At 30.6% G+C, this 18,576-nt stretch overlaps 1 protein-coding gene across 1 annotated transcript in view; it reads left to right on the top strand.

Moving 5' to 3' along the window:
* Nucleotides 1-420: 420 nt before the first annotated feature.
* The window catches only part of LOC119837692, a 76,886-nt gene continuing 58,730 nt past the window's right edge, over nucleotides 421-18,576 (top strand). Inside the window, exon 1 of the mRNA XM_038363423.1 lies at nucleotides 421-673. Coding sequence (XP_038219351.1) covers nucleotides 565-673 — 109 coding nt within the window. The 5' untranslated portion in view covers nucleotides 421-564. The remainder of the gene's footprint in view (nucleotides 674-18,576) is intronic.

Genomic DNA, 18,576 nt, shown 5'->3' with positions numbered 1-18,576 from the left:
AAAATGTGGTCGTTTAAAAGGAAGCTTAGTCTATAGAAATTTGCTTGTTTTCTTTAAAACAAAAGAATTAATATAAAATTAAAGTAACGTGACGTCTATTTTGCATTTTGAAGAAGATGAATTAAAACTTTGATACCTACGTTTGTATTTAATTGAATTCTCCTTGAATTTAAAGTCCAGACCTCTATAAAAAACAACAGACATTTCTCAACCTTTCACTAATATGTAATCCAATACATTCAATTACGAACATGCTTATAATCATTAACTCACAATTATCAATAAAATATATCCCTAAATTAAAAACTAATCATTTCCGAAAACACATTTCCACCAGTATTAACTAATACACAATAATCGCTTTCAAGAAATGTTCCTATCCCCTGCGTGGAAGGCGAGAGAGGTCCGATGGTTGCGTACGCGCAGTTCAGTCTCAGTAGACATACGACCGTCGCCCGCGCACCAACGTTTCTAGCCGCTCAAGAGATGGCGCTGTGTTAAATAGATTTTGACCTGCATTAATCTGTGCTGTGAATTGAACCGTAGCATGATAGTGAGAGTGAAATGCTTCAGCCTAGGTTATTAACAAGTGGCAGTGAAATGGGCTTTATTAACTGTGTTTTATGGGGTGCAGTGGCGGTGCTTTTATGTACAACTTTATCGACATGTCAAGGTATGGAACTTTTTTTTGTGTTTGAAAGTTTTGCGAGCTTTCCCGGCTACGAGCTTTCGTGGAAAAGTTCAATATGTTTCGTTTGATATTTTTATATACAATGTTTGATAAAATTAAAATAAGGCTATAGAATGAAACATAATAAGCTTTTGATAAATGACGAAAAAAATGGTTTCTAGATAAAGTATAAAAAACATGTTCATATAAATATCAAAAAAACACAAAATTCCAAATAATTGAAGTGCAACGTAATCGTTGATATCATGCATATATAAAATATATAATATACGAAGGCTGTATAAATGTTAGCGATCTCGAAAGCTCCGCATACAAACGACATCAACGCGCTCAACCACTTATGGAAAATTAACGATAGGTTGACACGAATAAATGTCGATTTTGTCCCACTTTCTTATGTTTGTATATTTTATAGATATACTTAAGATATTTCTCCAAATAAAATAAGCTTTATTCCTACGATCAAGTTCTTTTCAACTATAGATTTTTTAACTCTTTAAGTTAATTAAGACATATAAAATTCAAGATATATTTAAGATATGACTTAAATAAAATATCATTGACGTATTATTTATACTACTAAATTCGCATACAATTTTAAACAATCTAAACACAAAAGTTAACTGGAAAATCCGCTTGCTATATCAAAAGGGTTTTGTAATATTACACAGAATCAGACAAACCCAAATGCAAGCAAAGCTGAATCATAATCGTTACCAAATTGCGTGCTGGTTACGCAAATACAGTATTCTTAAAAATAATTGTGAAATTTACGTCATTATAAATTAATTAATAGACTTAACACGAGATTAAGTAATCGGGTGTTAGAAATATGTAAAGATAAATGACTTTTGAGGCTATAATATATAAATAATGTATTAAGATCAAAATTAACTAGAATATCGGAAATTCCGTTTTTTTAAGACGTTTTTTAAATAAAAAGCGATCAATTCACTCGCTCCACTTTTATAATTTTTTTTTTGATTTAACTTGATAACAGAAAACTACGACCGGTTTGAGAATATGATTTTTAATTGAAATTGCATTTAAAAATGAAGAAAAGTGGGACTAGTCAATTAAGCGCTTTTTACTTAAAAAATTTGTATATAGTAAGGAAATAGTATACAGTAATTAATGTATATAGCAATTTTATTTAATTCAGATTAATGCACTGTTAATTATTAGAATGATTAATTATTCAATAGAGAGGCAGTTTTATTAAAGTTAACTGATTTATACACATCTAACATTACAATTAGTCGAGAGTTTTGGATAAGAGAATGCATTTTTGAAAAGACTAATTTTTTTTTCTACCATTTCTATAATCTATATCAGTACCAAGTGCGTTTAAACCAGACTAGTCGTATTTGCGTAAAAGAGTACATCCAAGTTCCTCACATATATAATACTAGCTGCGCCCGGCGGTTTCACCCGCGTAAGTCCGTATCTCGTAGGAATGTCGGGATAAAAAGTTGCCTATATGTTATTCCAGTTGTAAAGCTGTCTACGTACTAAATTTCATAGCAATCGGTTAAGTCAGTTCAGTCTTTACGTAAAAGAGCAACAAACACACACACATCCTTACAAACTTTCGCATTAATAAAATTTGCCGCTCCGATTTTCTACCAAACACCTCTGAAAATTTCAATCGGCTACGGAATTCCTAAACAAACGCGCTAATACATTTGCTTCACTGTATGTCTTCATAGTATCATATATAATATATAATTCGATAGGTCGTGAAGCAAGTTGTTTGCGCAACCGGTGAGTGGTCAGATGTTAAATGTCAGGCTTAGTAACAATCATAAACTCGTATAACTGAGCTTCTGCTGAATTATTTAAACGTTTAGTCGCATCTTTTATTGTTTCTCAATAAAATGTTCAGACATTTGATGGGTATGTAAACACCTTGGACCTAGGACACCTTGTACTAGGTGATAATTATAGCAGCATATCCATACTGATATCCTACTAATAAATAAATAAAAAATCGTAAAATTATAATTTTGTGACTTAGTATGCCTGTTTCTTCTTCACGCCTGAACCACAGAATCGATTGTGATAAAGTTTTATAAATAGATAGTTTGTGGAGTGAGTCATATACATAGGACATAGTTTTTGTTGTGTAAATTCCATGGAAACCAGAAATATGTGTGGAAATCCTGGAATTATCTATCTATATATGCATAATTTCCTTTCATTACGGGGGCGAAGTTCGGGGCATAAAGCTAGTTATATATAAGTTTAGACTACAGTTTTTATTTGTATTATGTTAAAAGTTTTATTAGTGGTCAATTTGTCATTAGTTATTTATTTAATTTAATGTATAAAAGTCCTTAAAAGAGCTTTTTTAATTAATAAACGTTAATGCAGAACTTAAATTACTGATTATATACTAGCAGATACTATATCTACATTAATATCCACATAAGAGTATTAATTTATCTATGAATTTTACATAAGCATTTCTTGCAAGTCGGTTTTATCTATTAGCGGACCTACTCAGATTGCAATCTAGTCACGACACGAGATTTCAAAAGTGAAATGATTACGTTTATTGGTATTTTTATTTCTGGACTTTCGATGTTATTTGATCATCATCTTATCTCACCAAATAAGTAACCGCAAACATTATAATGAAAAAAAAAAATTAAAAAAAAAATCTTACAACATTTTATTGAACAACTTTAATACATAATTGAAAAAGTGCGAATTTTTTCCCATTTAAACATCAGAAAAGTCCTTTTTTATATTAATTAGCAGCATATAACATATCTTTTATTATTTTTTTAAGGATATACATACAAAGTTATGAATACATTTTCCATTCGAACCTAATTATAATTTTAGGAGAATGCAAGAGTAAATTATGTTATAAAATGTTTTGATTTTAATATTACCTAGTTTCAAGTAATACTAAATCAGCAAGTATGCAATTATATTCATCCATTAGCATAAATATATAACCGCATAATACATGTGGTTAGAAAAAGCGTGTCAACGTTATATAGTTAAAAATTTTGCCATTAATCTTAATGTTTATTTAAAGTAATAAAACAAAACTTTAGTTAAGAGAAAGGTAAAAACCCAAGACGTTATCTATTGGGTCTGCGAAAATATTTGGGAATCCTACTGATATTATAAATGCGAAAGTTTGTAAGGATGTGTGTGTGTGTGTTTGTTACTCTTTCACGCAAAAAGTACTGCACCGATTGCAATGCAATTTGGTACGCAGACAGCTGGACAACTTGAATAACATATAGGCAACTTTTTATCCCGATACTCCTACGGGATACGGACTTACACGGTTGAAACCGCGGGGCGCAGCTAGTGAATAATGAACGCGTAATTACTTTTTTAGTATTAATCTATAAATATTATGAAACATCAACTCTACTACGGTTAAACTCTAAATTATTTGAAGTTTAGAAATTAAAAACTTTTTAACTTTTTAACGAGCGTGGTCACGGGGAGACTGATGCTCGTTGTAAAGCGTTTGAAGTGTCGGGTTAATAATATAATGACTAAATCGCGTTTAAAATCCGTTAAAAAGTTTTTAATTTCTAAATGTATAATACTCGCGTAAAATCAAACACAAGAAAATATTATTTGAAGTTGCTTTAATTTGTTTTGAATGTATTTTTACAAAGTATATAATCGATTCAGTCATATATTAAACAATGAAAGGGTCATAGCAAGAATAACATCACAATTTTGTGAAGTTATGTGGGTGGTAACTTGTAACCAAAGGAAATAGAGAGAAAAATGTACTTTATTTCTCTTCCAAGAAAATTATCTTTACGCATATAAGATAATTCTGTTTCTAAGAATTATCTTTTAGTTAATTTTTATAGGAATGGAGTAAAAGAATAAGTTTAAATGGGCTCGTCTTCATTCATTTTAGAAGTAGGCCTGTGCAGACCCGTTTTCCGGGTCAACAGGGCTTGCTCTAGCGATGGGCGGATGTTTATCTGACATTGCACAAATAAGGAGCTTTTTTCTTTTATTTGCCCTTTTCTTTGTATAGAATGTTAATGTAAAGATGTAAGGAGGTATGTTAACTTTTATAATATTATTTACTATTATCCCATTGAAATAACCCAGAATTAATTAGTATTTCTTTGTGATTAATAAGCTTAAAGACAAATGTATTAAATTAATTAAGTTATAGAAAATTACCTTTTATTAGTCGCTCTTTTTGAATTTTAGTGTAGTAATCCTTTATATTACACTTGTTATTGGTACAGGTGTTATAATCGGGAGTTTCAGGGTTCGATTCCCATCGGATAAAAAGCCTGTCGCGTGAAAACATTACAAACATAGAAAAGTATACAAGTTTCCTCTTTACAATATGAGTGTGTTTGTAGAAACTTGTTTCATTTGCTTTCCTAAACGGTTAGTTTTCGATATAATTAACGCGTAATTTTACAGTTACTATTGCTTGTATATGTCTATTAATTGCTACGAAATCGTTAATTTACTAGATAAGGTTGTGTGTAATGATAGGCGTAGCAAATAGCGCGGAAATAATGTAAGCGGAAGCGTTTTATTGTTGTAAGAAAGTACGTATAAGAACACATTGAAATACAAAGGATAATATGATAAATGATGGCTCGTTATTTCTTATCTAAAATTCATGCTATTAAAAGAAAATAATTCAAGATAGTTTCATGAGATAATTGCTAATTAAAATTGACTAAAATATACAATTTTTTATTTTTTATCTCTACTATATAATAGCTAAACGTAAACCTCGAAAACGGCTCAGCCGATTTAGGCTATTTTTTGTTCAAACTACGTTCTTGTGGAGAGAATATACATACCACAGGTGAAGCCAGGCCGAACCGCTAGTTATATAAAAATAACATCACCATTTATCAATACAGCCTGAAAATGAAATATTATTAACCTTCAATCATATCCACTCGTTCGTTCCATTTTTAAAGTATATTCACTGTAGAAATCGCCTATATAAGGTAAATACAAAAATCGCTGTGTCCATAGCTTAATACTTTCACAATCTCTTATGAAAGGTCAAGCTGTGCGTGCGTGTGTGTGTGTTTGGTTGCGTATGATGGGTACAAGGCGGGCCAATGCTAGCTGCTTTCTAATTTTTCGTTGATAAAAAAAAGTCAAGGGCACACAATGATTAATTATTATATATTCAATCGTCTTCAAAAAGGAGGTGGTTGTTAATTCGGCTGTTTGAAGTTTGTGTTACTTCAGATCTTTCGTGGGTGAGCTGATTTTGATGATTGTTTTGAAAGCTTGTGCTATACGTGTGGTTTAATTTGGTCTGATTCTGAGATATCGATGAGGTTTAGTTTCTTTGTATAAAATAATTATTTTGTAACTGTATGGTATCTAAAAAAATCGCTACGGAGAATCGCTAGCTTCATATATAAAAAAAAAATTTAGGGAATCTTCGAAAGATGCCTGTTTGATTTAAATGTGTTTTTTTATCAATAAATTAATATCATTATGAAACTCCCCTTTTCAACCATCCAGTTATTATGAAATAATGAAAGTGTGGATGTCGTCGAGAACTTTTGAACTAACCTTTCGAAAATTCTAGGGACCTTTCGGAGATTTCATAAGTCAAAAGCACGAGCTATTAATAAAATTACAAATGGAAAGATAATCTTGAAGTATATGATAATTTTATTGAATATAAGCTTTTTGCGATTCCCGGAAAAATATAGAATACCAGAATTTTCCCCGCATAATTCCCGATCCCACGGGATCCGATTATCGGAAGAGAAACTATCCTATGCCCCTTCTTCTCTTAATTTATCTGTATACGAAATTTCATTCAAATAGGTTCGGTAGTTTATGCGTGAAGAAGAGACAGACCGACAGTCAGTAAGAGTCACTTTTGCATCTAGAATATTATAAATTAGACATTTTTTATAAACAATTAGAAGTGTTACTAACTGTTCATTTGGACCATTAAATTATTGTTATTTTTGTTTATCTAAATTTAAACCACAATTAACCTTTAAAATATTTATAACTTTTGCGTTTCATATATCATTTAAAACGACTTTAAAAAAGGAAGAGGGCTTGTTGTCGGATCACCGGAGAGCATCCAGAATGTTTTTTTATTTATTTTATTTTATTTTATTTATTATATTCTAGTTTGAACCTTATTCCTTGTGACATTAGGTAACATCTGTTAAAATACATTTAGAAAGTTGTTTAGCTGTTACGAGACAAACAAACACTAACAAGGCTTTAATCAATGGTTTTATTAGATTGACACATCGGTTGTGTGGTAATCGCATACAGACAGACAAAATTGGTAGTCGCGTTTGCGCTTAGCAGTTTTACAATTAAATGCATACGGTTTGGTATATCATTTATTTGTTATGATAATAGGAATAGCATATTAAAATTAAAATTATCTTAAGGGTTATATCACCATAGAGAGAAAAAGTAGGCTTACGATGTCGATGGTGATGAAAATGGTAGATAGCTTCACATCCATCTATTAATTGCATCATTGATGATAATGATAACATACCTCATATCTATCTAAAAATTCACAGAAAGCTTTAATCTCCATCAACATCTATAAAGTCGTAAAACCGAGTTAAAACAGTACATAATATAAATCTATCATCATTATCCTCATCAGCTCATATATGTTCTCACTGCTGGGACACAGGCCATAATCCACCACGCTGGCCAAGTGCGGGTTGGCACATGTCGTCCAAATTTTGATTCTTGGACATGCCGGTTTCCTTCCGATGTTTTCCTTCACCGTTTTAAGCAGTGGTGATGTTATCCACACCTGCAGATTATTTCCTGCACGTTCGACCGGTCTCGAACCCCGATTTATCGATTTTGAAGTTCGAGGTTCTCACCACTGAGCCATCACTGCTTATGTCAATTCTATAATAATCTATACTATTATAAAGCTGAAGAGTTTGTTTGCTTGTTTGAAAGCTCGAATCACAGGAGCTGCTGGTCCGATTTGAAAAATTATTTCAGTGTTATATATCCCATATATTGATGAAGGCTATAGGCTTAATATCTACCACGGGCGAAGCCGGGTCGGACCGCTAGTTGAGATATATAGTTGCGTGTATGCGACAAATGAACTATTGACATTTGTAAATCGTGATGTAAAGCAAGGTGCGAGTCACAAGCGAATGGTTTCGTTATGTTATGTCATCATATAAAGGTTATACGAAATGTCAGTTCGTCGGTGATGCGCAGGATGCGATAATATTTCTTTTATTGAAGGGCAAATACTAAGGAATGATTATGGATCTGTGAAAGTTTTCAGTTGTTTGAAGTAGGTAGTCTGTTATAACATTATAATTGATAATATTTCGTAATTGAATGCTATAAAATTTAAAATTTTATTTAACCAAGACCGCGTTCCATCGATGGAATTTCGTACTTAATCATTTAAATCATGGTTCATATTGATTGAGATGGTTCTTAATCATCTCAATAGATGGCGTAAGATTTTTTTTATATATTATATATTCATTATGCTGCAGACGATTATATATTACAGATATTTTGTATCAAAGAGTATCAATGGTGATCGAGGTAAATTCTTTTATCATCTTGGACATGCCGGTGTCCTCACGATTGCGGAGATAAATTGTTAAATCAATTTATTTCCTGCGCGTTTCCCTGGTCTCGAACAGTGGATTTTTCTATTACCTATATTTCAATGCTTTACAAGCTCGGTTTAAAGTATCTTTGACCTTAGTTTAAGTATTCATAGAATGACGGTTTACATTTATATAAGAGTTAAACAACAGTTAATGTAAAGTGGAGTAAGAAAAGTATCCAAATAGGAACGGTTCTTTAAATTGCAAGATCACCGCCATTATTATGTTAGCGTTACTAAATCTAGGCTTTTCCACTAAGTGGATATTCTGCTTAATGCTACAGTAATAATATTATAGTAGTGGTTGTGGAATGTTCTACAGGAAAGACGACTTAATAACACTAAATCTTACGGTCTAGTTTCGAAAGAACTTTATTTGGTGTCTCAGCAGGCATATTTATGGTAATTTAAGAAATTAAATAGAAGCTCAAGTATACTGCTATGAAATGTAATCGGGGGTGATGGAAATAATGCCAACACCTCCACTATGATATGTTTAATAATAGGTTTGTTTGGATGTTTGCAGGCACGCTTTAGATTTGATTAAGAAACATTCTTAAAAACAAATAATTTAATTCCGTTCGTCATAGATTTCCGCATGTAAGGCCGTTTTGTGATGTCTTTCTCAACGTGTAAAGTACACGTAACAACGCCTTCTTCTATCTAACCGACATAAGCATTATATCTGAGCGATATCCTACTAATATTATAAACGCGAAAGTTTGTAAGTATGGATGGATGTATGAACCGATTGCAATGAATATACGTAGATAGCTGGACAACTGGAATAACTCATAGGCAACTTTTTATCCCCATATCCTTACGGGATACAGACATACACGGGTAAAACCGCGAAGCGCAGCTAGTCTATAATATTTGTTAAAAATACTAGAATACTTATACGTAGGAAACAACTAAAATCAAGGACAACTACTAGTATAGACACGTTATTACACAATTTACTTTCCTATACTTGTATACAAATTAGTTTTCGTGTATCATTGAATTAAAACTGTCCAATGCATTAAGGTTACCGGGAAGTGCATTTAGGTTATTTCGAAGGTCATATAAAGGTTGAATAACTGGTGTGATATAGTGCGGTTTTGTTAACATGATTTCCATTGATAACCATTGAATTTGTTAATAATTTTTCAATTTAATCATTACGTATATAATGTAATGTGCTATTATTAGAATAATATTAAATCTTGTACGTAACTATGCTGTAATTATAAATATAAAGTAATGACTAAATAAAATGTATGATAAAACTGTTAATAACATAAATTTTCTTGTAAAAGTAGTTTATTAAAAAACATAAATGATATCAGTGGTATGAGTGTTTTATTATTTGCGTCGTTTATATTGTTTTTTATACAAATTCAATCGTTATAGCTATTATATAATATTGCGTGTAAAACTGTAATTTAATTAGAAGGTCGATTTAAGAGTTAATTTAGCCTCCACTCGGTTCAATTACAGACCAGGAAATATTATTTGGTAGCCTACGAATTTTCATTCTTGTCAACCTTAGTTTGATTTGAAAGTTTTGTAATAGACAATAATTAATATTTATAATCCTATATTTTAATAATATAAAGCTGAATACTTTGTTAATTTGTTTGTTGATTTGTTTCGTTAAACTCAATAACTTCTAGACTTATTTCAATTTTCACCGTTGGTTATGTAAATGATAACTTACTTGTCAACCCAAACCCATACTTACTTGTATATAAGATACATGGAATGAATGATTATTCCAAAATGCAATATTTTAAAAGGAACTTTACGTCCTACGGTCTATAAAAACTTAATGAAATAAAATAACAGTGCGATTAAATACTGAAATTGATAAATAGATTACATATTATCAACGATTAAAAACACATCACAACACAATAATTCGACCGTGAAATGTATAATATATAATGCAGTAATACTATTCTTATATAATAAAGAGGGAAGTCTGAGTATTTGCAATAATTTAATTCTGAGGTAAGACGTTACAAGATGTAATGAGAGGTTTCGGAGCTAATGGTTTGACGTAACTTGTAACGGAGGTGTTCATTTTCTTGTTATATTTAACAAACTATTCTGAATATTACAATATTATATTCTGTAATATCTTAGATTAATGTTATAAAGAAACTTAGTGTCCGAAAGTGTAATGAGAAAAATACGTTTGATTAATTGTGACATATAAAGTCAAATTTTCATTAACGTTAACTTCAAATATTTTGTAAACATCTCTGTACCAAATTCATCTATCTTGGTTGGAAGCTATGGCATAAAAAACTTAAGTGAAACAACACTAAAGTGAAGTAAAACACTACATATTCTAAGCCCTAGCACATACACTCCGTACTAGGTGAAATGGGACGCTAGCTCGAAAAAACCGATACCGGATAACGAGTGATGTGACCGAGTGAAATGGAACCGGACAAACTATTCGCATCACGTTTTTATAACCGGTGAAAGTCGGAGCTTTGAGCTTGACATCTCGAGATTGACGAGATACGCTTGTCTGCCTAGAGTTGGTTATAAATCGAAATTATTATTCGTTTAAATTTTAATAGTATAAATATACTAAATATTAAATGCAACATTTAACTGATCGATCAATGAAAATAATTTTTTCCCACTTTCTTTGAATATCTCTCCTTATGAATACATATGATAGTTCTTTTTCTGCCATAAGTGGGCAACCACCACCTGATTGTTGATCCAGAGGCACTACCTCTACTAATGTTCATGAAGATTGGTAGAGGTAGTGCCTCTGGAAATGCGCTGCCCGCTTTTAGTAGGTACGGGATAACGAATAAATTGAAGATTGGAAGAAAGGAATAGACCGAGAAGGGTGAGGAAAAAATTGCTAATTAGCGATAATACATACGATTTTCGTTTATTTTATGTTCTTTCTGTATTTATCTATCTTCTGTGTTTGCAATGAGGTTATACATAAATAAACAAATAGCTGATCTACGTAAATTCTTCTGCTCTCACAACTAACAGTTTTGCTGCAATCACAATTGTTGGTACGCTCCTGTTAGCCTTAGAGTTTCGTTATGCCTTCCTCGATAACTGGACTGTCCATCATTCAAACATCTTCAATTCGACCGAGCAGTTCCTGACATTAGCGCATTAAAAAGCTTCGTAATATAATATACTTCGTAGTATAATAGATGATGTTCCGGCGACCTGGCAGATATTGCCTCTAAATTACATAAAACATTGCAGCGCAGTCAACCGTACCACGAGGTGATGAGAAGTGGGCAACTGTAACGGTTTTAATTGACTTAATTACCTTTGTAATGTAGCATCAGTGTAACATGGGTGAAATCATGGGAACTATTATTTGGTGGATTATGAATCCAAACAAAGTTTACATGCATGTTTTTTCTAGTGTTTTGGTTTGTATAAAAATGTGGTGTATTCTTTCTTTATATAAAAAAAAATATAATTTGACCACTTACGTAGAAAACTCTTTCGTAGAATAAAAAGTGTAAAAGCGGCTTATATATTTAAATAAATTACTGGGTTTGTTTTTTAATCAGAATGCGAAGCGCACTGGTTTTTCAAGTTGAATTCGATTCAGTCGATTCATTCAATATATTTATATAATCAAAGTTATACTTAATACAACTCAAACACAAATTCAAAAAGTCTCTCTTTAAAATGACTACCGATTCAGAAAGAATTTTTTATTTATTTATTTAACTCTTCAACAAGATTGTACATAGAAGGAAACTTACGAAAGAACCTATATGTTTGTACATAAGTACAATGTACATGTTAAGATTAATGTGGGAAATTGATCCAAGACAACAACTGGGGAATCTCAGAATGATGTAGGCATTACCAAAAAAACGAATTTAATCTCATTCCTATTATAATATATATATATATATGAAAGATGAAATTACAACAACGCTTTATATTGATTAAAATACTCAAAAATAACATGTATTTTAAACATAATAATTTTTTCGAATATCTAACATATCTATACAAATACGATATATACGATACCTTGACGAAATTCAAACGCCACTCCCAGTAAATAATAGAAAATGAAATACCATAACGAAATATGCATACAATTTCTCCACAAACACAAATATTCGCCAAGTGGTTTCTATATTAAATAAATCCGGCGAAGTGAAAGTGCATACCGGAGTTGTGTTTAGCGAATCTTGGCCCTTGACAAATTGCCAAGTGGGAGTCATAGTTCTAGATTGTTCCATGAATATTTGCAGTTTGTTCACAGATTTATATGTCAATGAAATCGATAAAAAATAACACATTTGTAAAGAATGGTTTACTTATTTATCACGCGTTTGATAATTTAAGTGCGATAGTATAAGTCTGAAGTGTTATTTGAGAAATAAAATTTATGAAGTCATAATTAAGTTTTAATTATTGCAATTAAGCTACAATGAACAAGAATCTTACCGTACGTTGGATTAATAATTAAATAAATTATTAATAATTCCCCTATATTAATTGAGTGCTTCGAGTTCAATTAATACAAATTTATATTTATATCGTCACAAAGTTTTATAAATTAATTATTGTTTTAAAGAATAATAATAACATTGTGAAAGCAAACTCTCATTATCTGTTGTACGGATGTACGCGTCGAGTGAACTAAAATAATGAATCGCTTTTTGATTGCTGAGTTTTTATATAATATTGTTTGAAACAATCATTTGTTAGGCAATTGGTGTTTATAACGTTCACTTATATTCTTAATTAAAGCTATATTATATATTTTTTTAATCACATATATAAATTTTTCTACATCTCTAAGCTTTAATGCTACAAATTTAGTAATAGTTAACAATTTTGATTTAATAAAAAAGTGTCGAAAATCCTAATCAATATAATAATTTTTTTTTAACTTTAGAAATTGCGTAACTTATTTGTCCTTTTGTAGTCATAGTTTGTTTATGAATATACGTATTTTTTTCTTACAAGTAGTAAGACTATAATCAGAATTGTAGGTACTAGGATAATTAAATAGTTTAGACCGATAAACGTCAATAAATATGAACTAGGGAGTTTGTTAGAACAATTTATATACATTCTTTTATTACCTTGTTCTGACCTCAATAAAATTGACATTACATAAATATAATTGCAACAGTTACATTTCAGAGTCAATATACTCTTATACAGGATTATGTAATCCGAACTTTGATTCTTTCGATAGTTGTTACAGTGTATGTGAATATATTATTTATTTTAGATTTCTTATAGAAACTCATCACCTATATAAATGTACTAGGAGTTTATTACATAATAGATAGTGTTTATCTTTTTATGTTAGGGCGGAGAAGTAAAACGATAGTTCACATAATGGTGAGTGAAACCACGTCTGAAAATGCTGCTTTTAAAGATTAAGGCTACTGGGAAGGGTCAGGAAAAGGACATGGTCCTCTGGCTCCTCCACTTACTGTAAGAAATAGAAGCATTTAAATGCTAAGTTGTTTTACGTCGATCTTTTATGGTGGTACCTAACTTGTTTGATCTGGCCCAATTCGTGCCGATGCGTGCTCGACTCCCATGATAATTTACTTATAGTTTAATAAAAATGGCGTTACATTTTCGTGACATTAATAAAATGCAGAATAATGAAACATTAGAAAATCTAGACCAGATTTAACAATACTTTGCCTTATCCATATACCTACCTTTTGTTTTTGTTTGCGTGAGTTTGATTCACGCGAAATCTGCAATTAAAATTGGTTTAAAATTAAGCAATATTACTGTAAAAATTAATTGTTTCAGTAGCAATGAAGTTGTAAAATGTGCTTGCGTCAGTTGTCAATCTACGATTATTTATTTGTATGTAGTAATTATTTCTGTCAAATGTAATTTAATATAATTATATTTCCCTTTTGTTTTCAGGTAATTATTGGCGGTCTCAATTTCGAAAAATATGTAAGATATTCAGTAGCTGAGATTGGTAAGAAATTAGGAAGTAGTTAGTACTGTTTTTGTATCCACTTTATATAATGTAAAATAATTTACTTAAGAATTGAATGGTTTTTAAATAATTATTGCAAAATAAAATATTTTTGAATCTATTTCATCGATTTAAAAAACTCTTGTAGGCTTAACTCTAAATCATTGGAAAAACAAACAGATAATGTTTTTAAAATGAATAAATTAAATAGACAGCTCCATCGATAAGAACCATTGCTTACCCCAGCCTATAAAATATTTTTACCATATTACAAAATAGGCACTCTATAATTCATAAACAATTAGGCTGAAAATGAATGCCCGTGTGTGTTAAAAACCATAAATTTTTACACCCATAATCAATCCTAGAAATACCACTTCAGACATATGAATACCTTTTTAATTTTAAATCAAAAACTGAAGTACACAATAACGATAAGGCAGGTGATAAAGCGCCAACCTACAATGGGCCAAGTGAATGACCTCAGCCAGAGATCGTAATGCTTTCGCCGATGTGAAAGTTATCGGACATCTCCTACCTTTTTTGATACCTTTCGATACGCATTCTTGTGTTTTTTTTGAGTATTTGGTATGATATGTTCATGTGGAAATGGATATTTTCATTTAAAAGGAATTGGCTGTTCTTTGAGGCAGCTTTCGCGTTGACCTAGTTAAAATTATTCTCGATTCGCGTTAGTCTATGTAGACTTTGTCAGAAAAATGCAACTTTTCTTGGTGTAAGATTTAATGAAATTGGTGTACTTTTTGCAAGTAAAATGGCAAATCGCGTTTTTTTTATGGAAGTTTAAAAAAAATCGAAGCTAATTAAAAACAATGTTTTATTTATTTAATCATGTATTATAGATAATTATAAAATCAACCTGTTACTTGATTGCGTTATCACTTTTAATATCGATAAGTTTAAAACAAGTTATTGTATTTCTGCATTCGAACCTTGAACGGCACAATTTAAAAGCAGTGATCTGTTATTAAAATGGGCTTGCCCCAGATTATTCTATAAACGCTTTTTATTCTTGAATTTCATTAAACCTTCTACAAGAAAATCAGTTTTTATGTAAATTCGTAGATTGTTAAAATGTTGAGTAATAAATATACGATTTATGTACTTGCAAGTTTTGACAATATATATTTTTTTAAGAAGGGCCCTGAGACCCCGCTTATAAGAAGTCGTAAAGATATTGGTGGTGGACATTTAAGCATTCTTTTTGCGGCATCATAGTTCTATATTTGTGTATTATAATAGTTCTATAGTTAAACTATTTGTCTTTTTAAGATGGAAAAATGCGAACGTAATTTTAGTATATGTTTTTCATCAATTCTTTAACCACGTCAAGTCTTCAGCCAGGTTATCTGTGAATGTTATAGACATCTTTTTTTTATTTCCAGTCAACGCGTATAGAGACTGATTAAGCGGATTGTACAATACAAATAAATAAAGATGGGAAAGTTAAAGAATGTAGTAAGATGTAAACTAAGTATTCAGTTCAAATTTTAAAACAGGTAAACAGAATTATAACGAGAACTTAAAATCAATAGCATACCCCAGTTTTTCGAATTAACTCACTTTTTAACCGTAAAAATTGAATTTAACCCGATAATAATTAATTCAGCAAGTTCAAATATTTAATGGTATCGGTGTCAATTTATTAGTTAATTATTACGGTTTACATTTTTCGTTTGTGATGAATGAATGTGCTACTTTATGAACTAATTTTAAGCAGATATAAACTTTATAAAAGTAGGTAGGTATGTTCATAATAAATAATAGATAGATAGATAGTAGATATATTTAAAATAAATTATATAAAGTTAATATGAATTTTTAGAAAATTTCACTAAAATTTTTTCTTCTAACATTATTTCTGACTTGTAACGTTTATCAATTATTTTGCTTTCATGCTACTATTTAAAGTTTTATGTCACTGTTGGGTAAATAAATAAAATAAATATATAAACATTCTAGTTATGAAATCAATTTTCGTGTAGTTAGCAAGTTTCCTTTATAAAGCTTGAAGCTCAGATAATATGTACAATTTTTGCTTATCGTCATCGCATACAAATTATCTCTTAAATACCTTTAAATATAGACCTTCACTATATATCACATTGAAATATATACATAGCTACACTTAACACACACCAACTCATGAAAGCAAGTAAAATTCCTTCACGTATTTATGCGAAAGTGCAGATGCAACTGCAGGCCACTTTCATCTTGAGGCCCTTTCCTTTACCTAATGTACAAAACGCAGTTATGAACGTCCTAAGATTTCTCTCAGTGACGTCACTGGGATGTGGTCTTTATGCCATAAGTACATGAGAGCATTGGTTTTAATACATTGCAAGTATACATTTAAAAACGGTGTTAGTTGGATTGAGTAATTTTTTTAAATATACCTTAAAATTACTATAAATTAAAAATGCAGTTATACATTATTTAAAAGAAAGTTAATATGTCATAGCACTGGGTCACAAGGTATAAATTTCTGCGCGATATTTTCATCTTATAACGAAACTACTAAACTGTGTATAACAAATAGACTTCAAGCCCAAAAATGTAAATTAAATTATTTTCCGTTACAGTAAATATGTCCTCCATACGCTCCTTCCATATCAATTTCTTTATTATTTACTAGCTGCGCCCCGCGGTTTCGCCCGCGTTAGTCCGTATCCCGTTGGAATATCGGGATAAATAGTTGCCTATATGTAATTCCAGTTGTCCAGCTGTCTACGTACCAAATTTCATTGCAATCGGTTCAGTAGTTTTTGCGTGAAAGACCAACAAACACACACACATCCTTACAAAATTTCGCATTTATAATATTAGTAGGATTCACTTAAAATAGTCACAAAGTTTAAGGAAGGAACAGCGAAAGTATATAACTTACTTCCTCGCTACAAATGGCTGCGAGATTTCTAACTAGTTCGAAATTCCGGCTTCGTCCGACACATCCCCTTTAAAAACTTGTACCATTTATAAATGGTGAAAACTGGCGGCTAATGATACTGTTTAAGTATTAATGGTTTATTAATTTTCTATTTCGTATCTAGATTATTCCTAGTTAGATATAAATTTCATCTATTTATATTCTACAAGTTCTTTTGATTTTCTACCAATGTTTTTTGCATTTAAACGCTTTTAAAAAACTCTAAAAGACTGAATAAACTGTGTAATATTTTTAAATTTTGTTTGCAGATGACTAGTTATACATTAATTTAATCACACTAATATTATAAATGTGAAAGTTTGTTTGTTTATATATTTGTCAGTCAATCACGCTGAAACTACTGAACGGATTTTGTTGAAATTTGGTATACAGACAGGGTATGAGCTGACTTGGGTGATAGATTATTTTTATCCCTATTAAATGCTCTTTTGGGATAAACAGAACTCTTGATAATCTATCCGGAGCGTCTATTTACACATTTTATTGCATAAGCAGGATATAGAGGCTGCTGTGTATCGTACAAATATTAAAAAATCGAAAGTTTGTAAGTATGTATGGATGTTACTCTGTCACACAAAATCAGCTGTTCGAATCTGTATGAAACTTAGTACATAGTACTTTTACGCGGGTACTACGGGTAAAGCCGCGGGCTCCAGATAGTGTACACTAAATAAAGAATTGTCTATAACAAATCAAAGATAGTCTATGAGATACGTAACTCAATATCAAGTTAATTTGAGTATAAAATACAATGCGACAGTCTAGAGTCTAGACTCATTTGCATTATTGACTTTCAAGGTAGTTAGGATTTTAATTTAATTACATTTATTATATAACGCAGGCGATAAATTTAATACCGGATAAATACTAGACACTAAATCTAAGATATTTAGGTCATTAAAAACATAATTATGGAAGAATGACATCGGTTTTGATAGGAAATGTTATTTTTTCGAATTTATTTCATCAATTAATCCTTTAATGTTAAAATGAATCATATGAAGTATATAAACGATGTTATTGACGGGTTATTTCATTAAATCTATTTAATCTAGTTTTTTGTCGCCATTACGTATAATGTATCTCAATTTGATGATAATTACACAACTTGAAATTACATTAATTATATTCGGATACCTCACCTTACATACAATTATATCAATGTGTGAAATTTTCTTTTATTGTAGGCTATAATACTCTGTGTCCGTAATTTTAGAGGGATAAAATTAGCACTTAATATGTACTATATATACCTAGTCTTGCCATAAATATTGTAATAAAGAAAAAAGAAAATTGTTAACTGCAAATAACATTTATTA

The sequence above is a fragment of the Zerene cesonia genome, chromosome 28 (genome assembly GCF_012273895.1).
Source record: "Zerene cesonia ecotype Mississippi chromosome 28, Zerene_cesonia_1.1, whole genome shotgun sequence".
NCBI lineage: Eukaryota > Metazoa > Arthropoda > Insecta > Lepidoptera > Pieridae > Zerene > Zerene cesonia.
The sequence above is the reverse complement of the archived record's forward strand: the minus strand, read 5'-3'. Positions and strand labels throughout refer to the sequence as shown.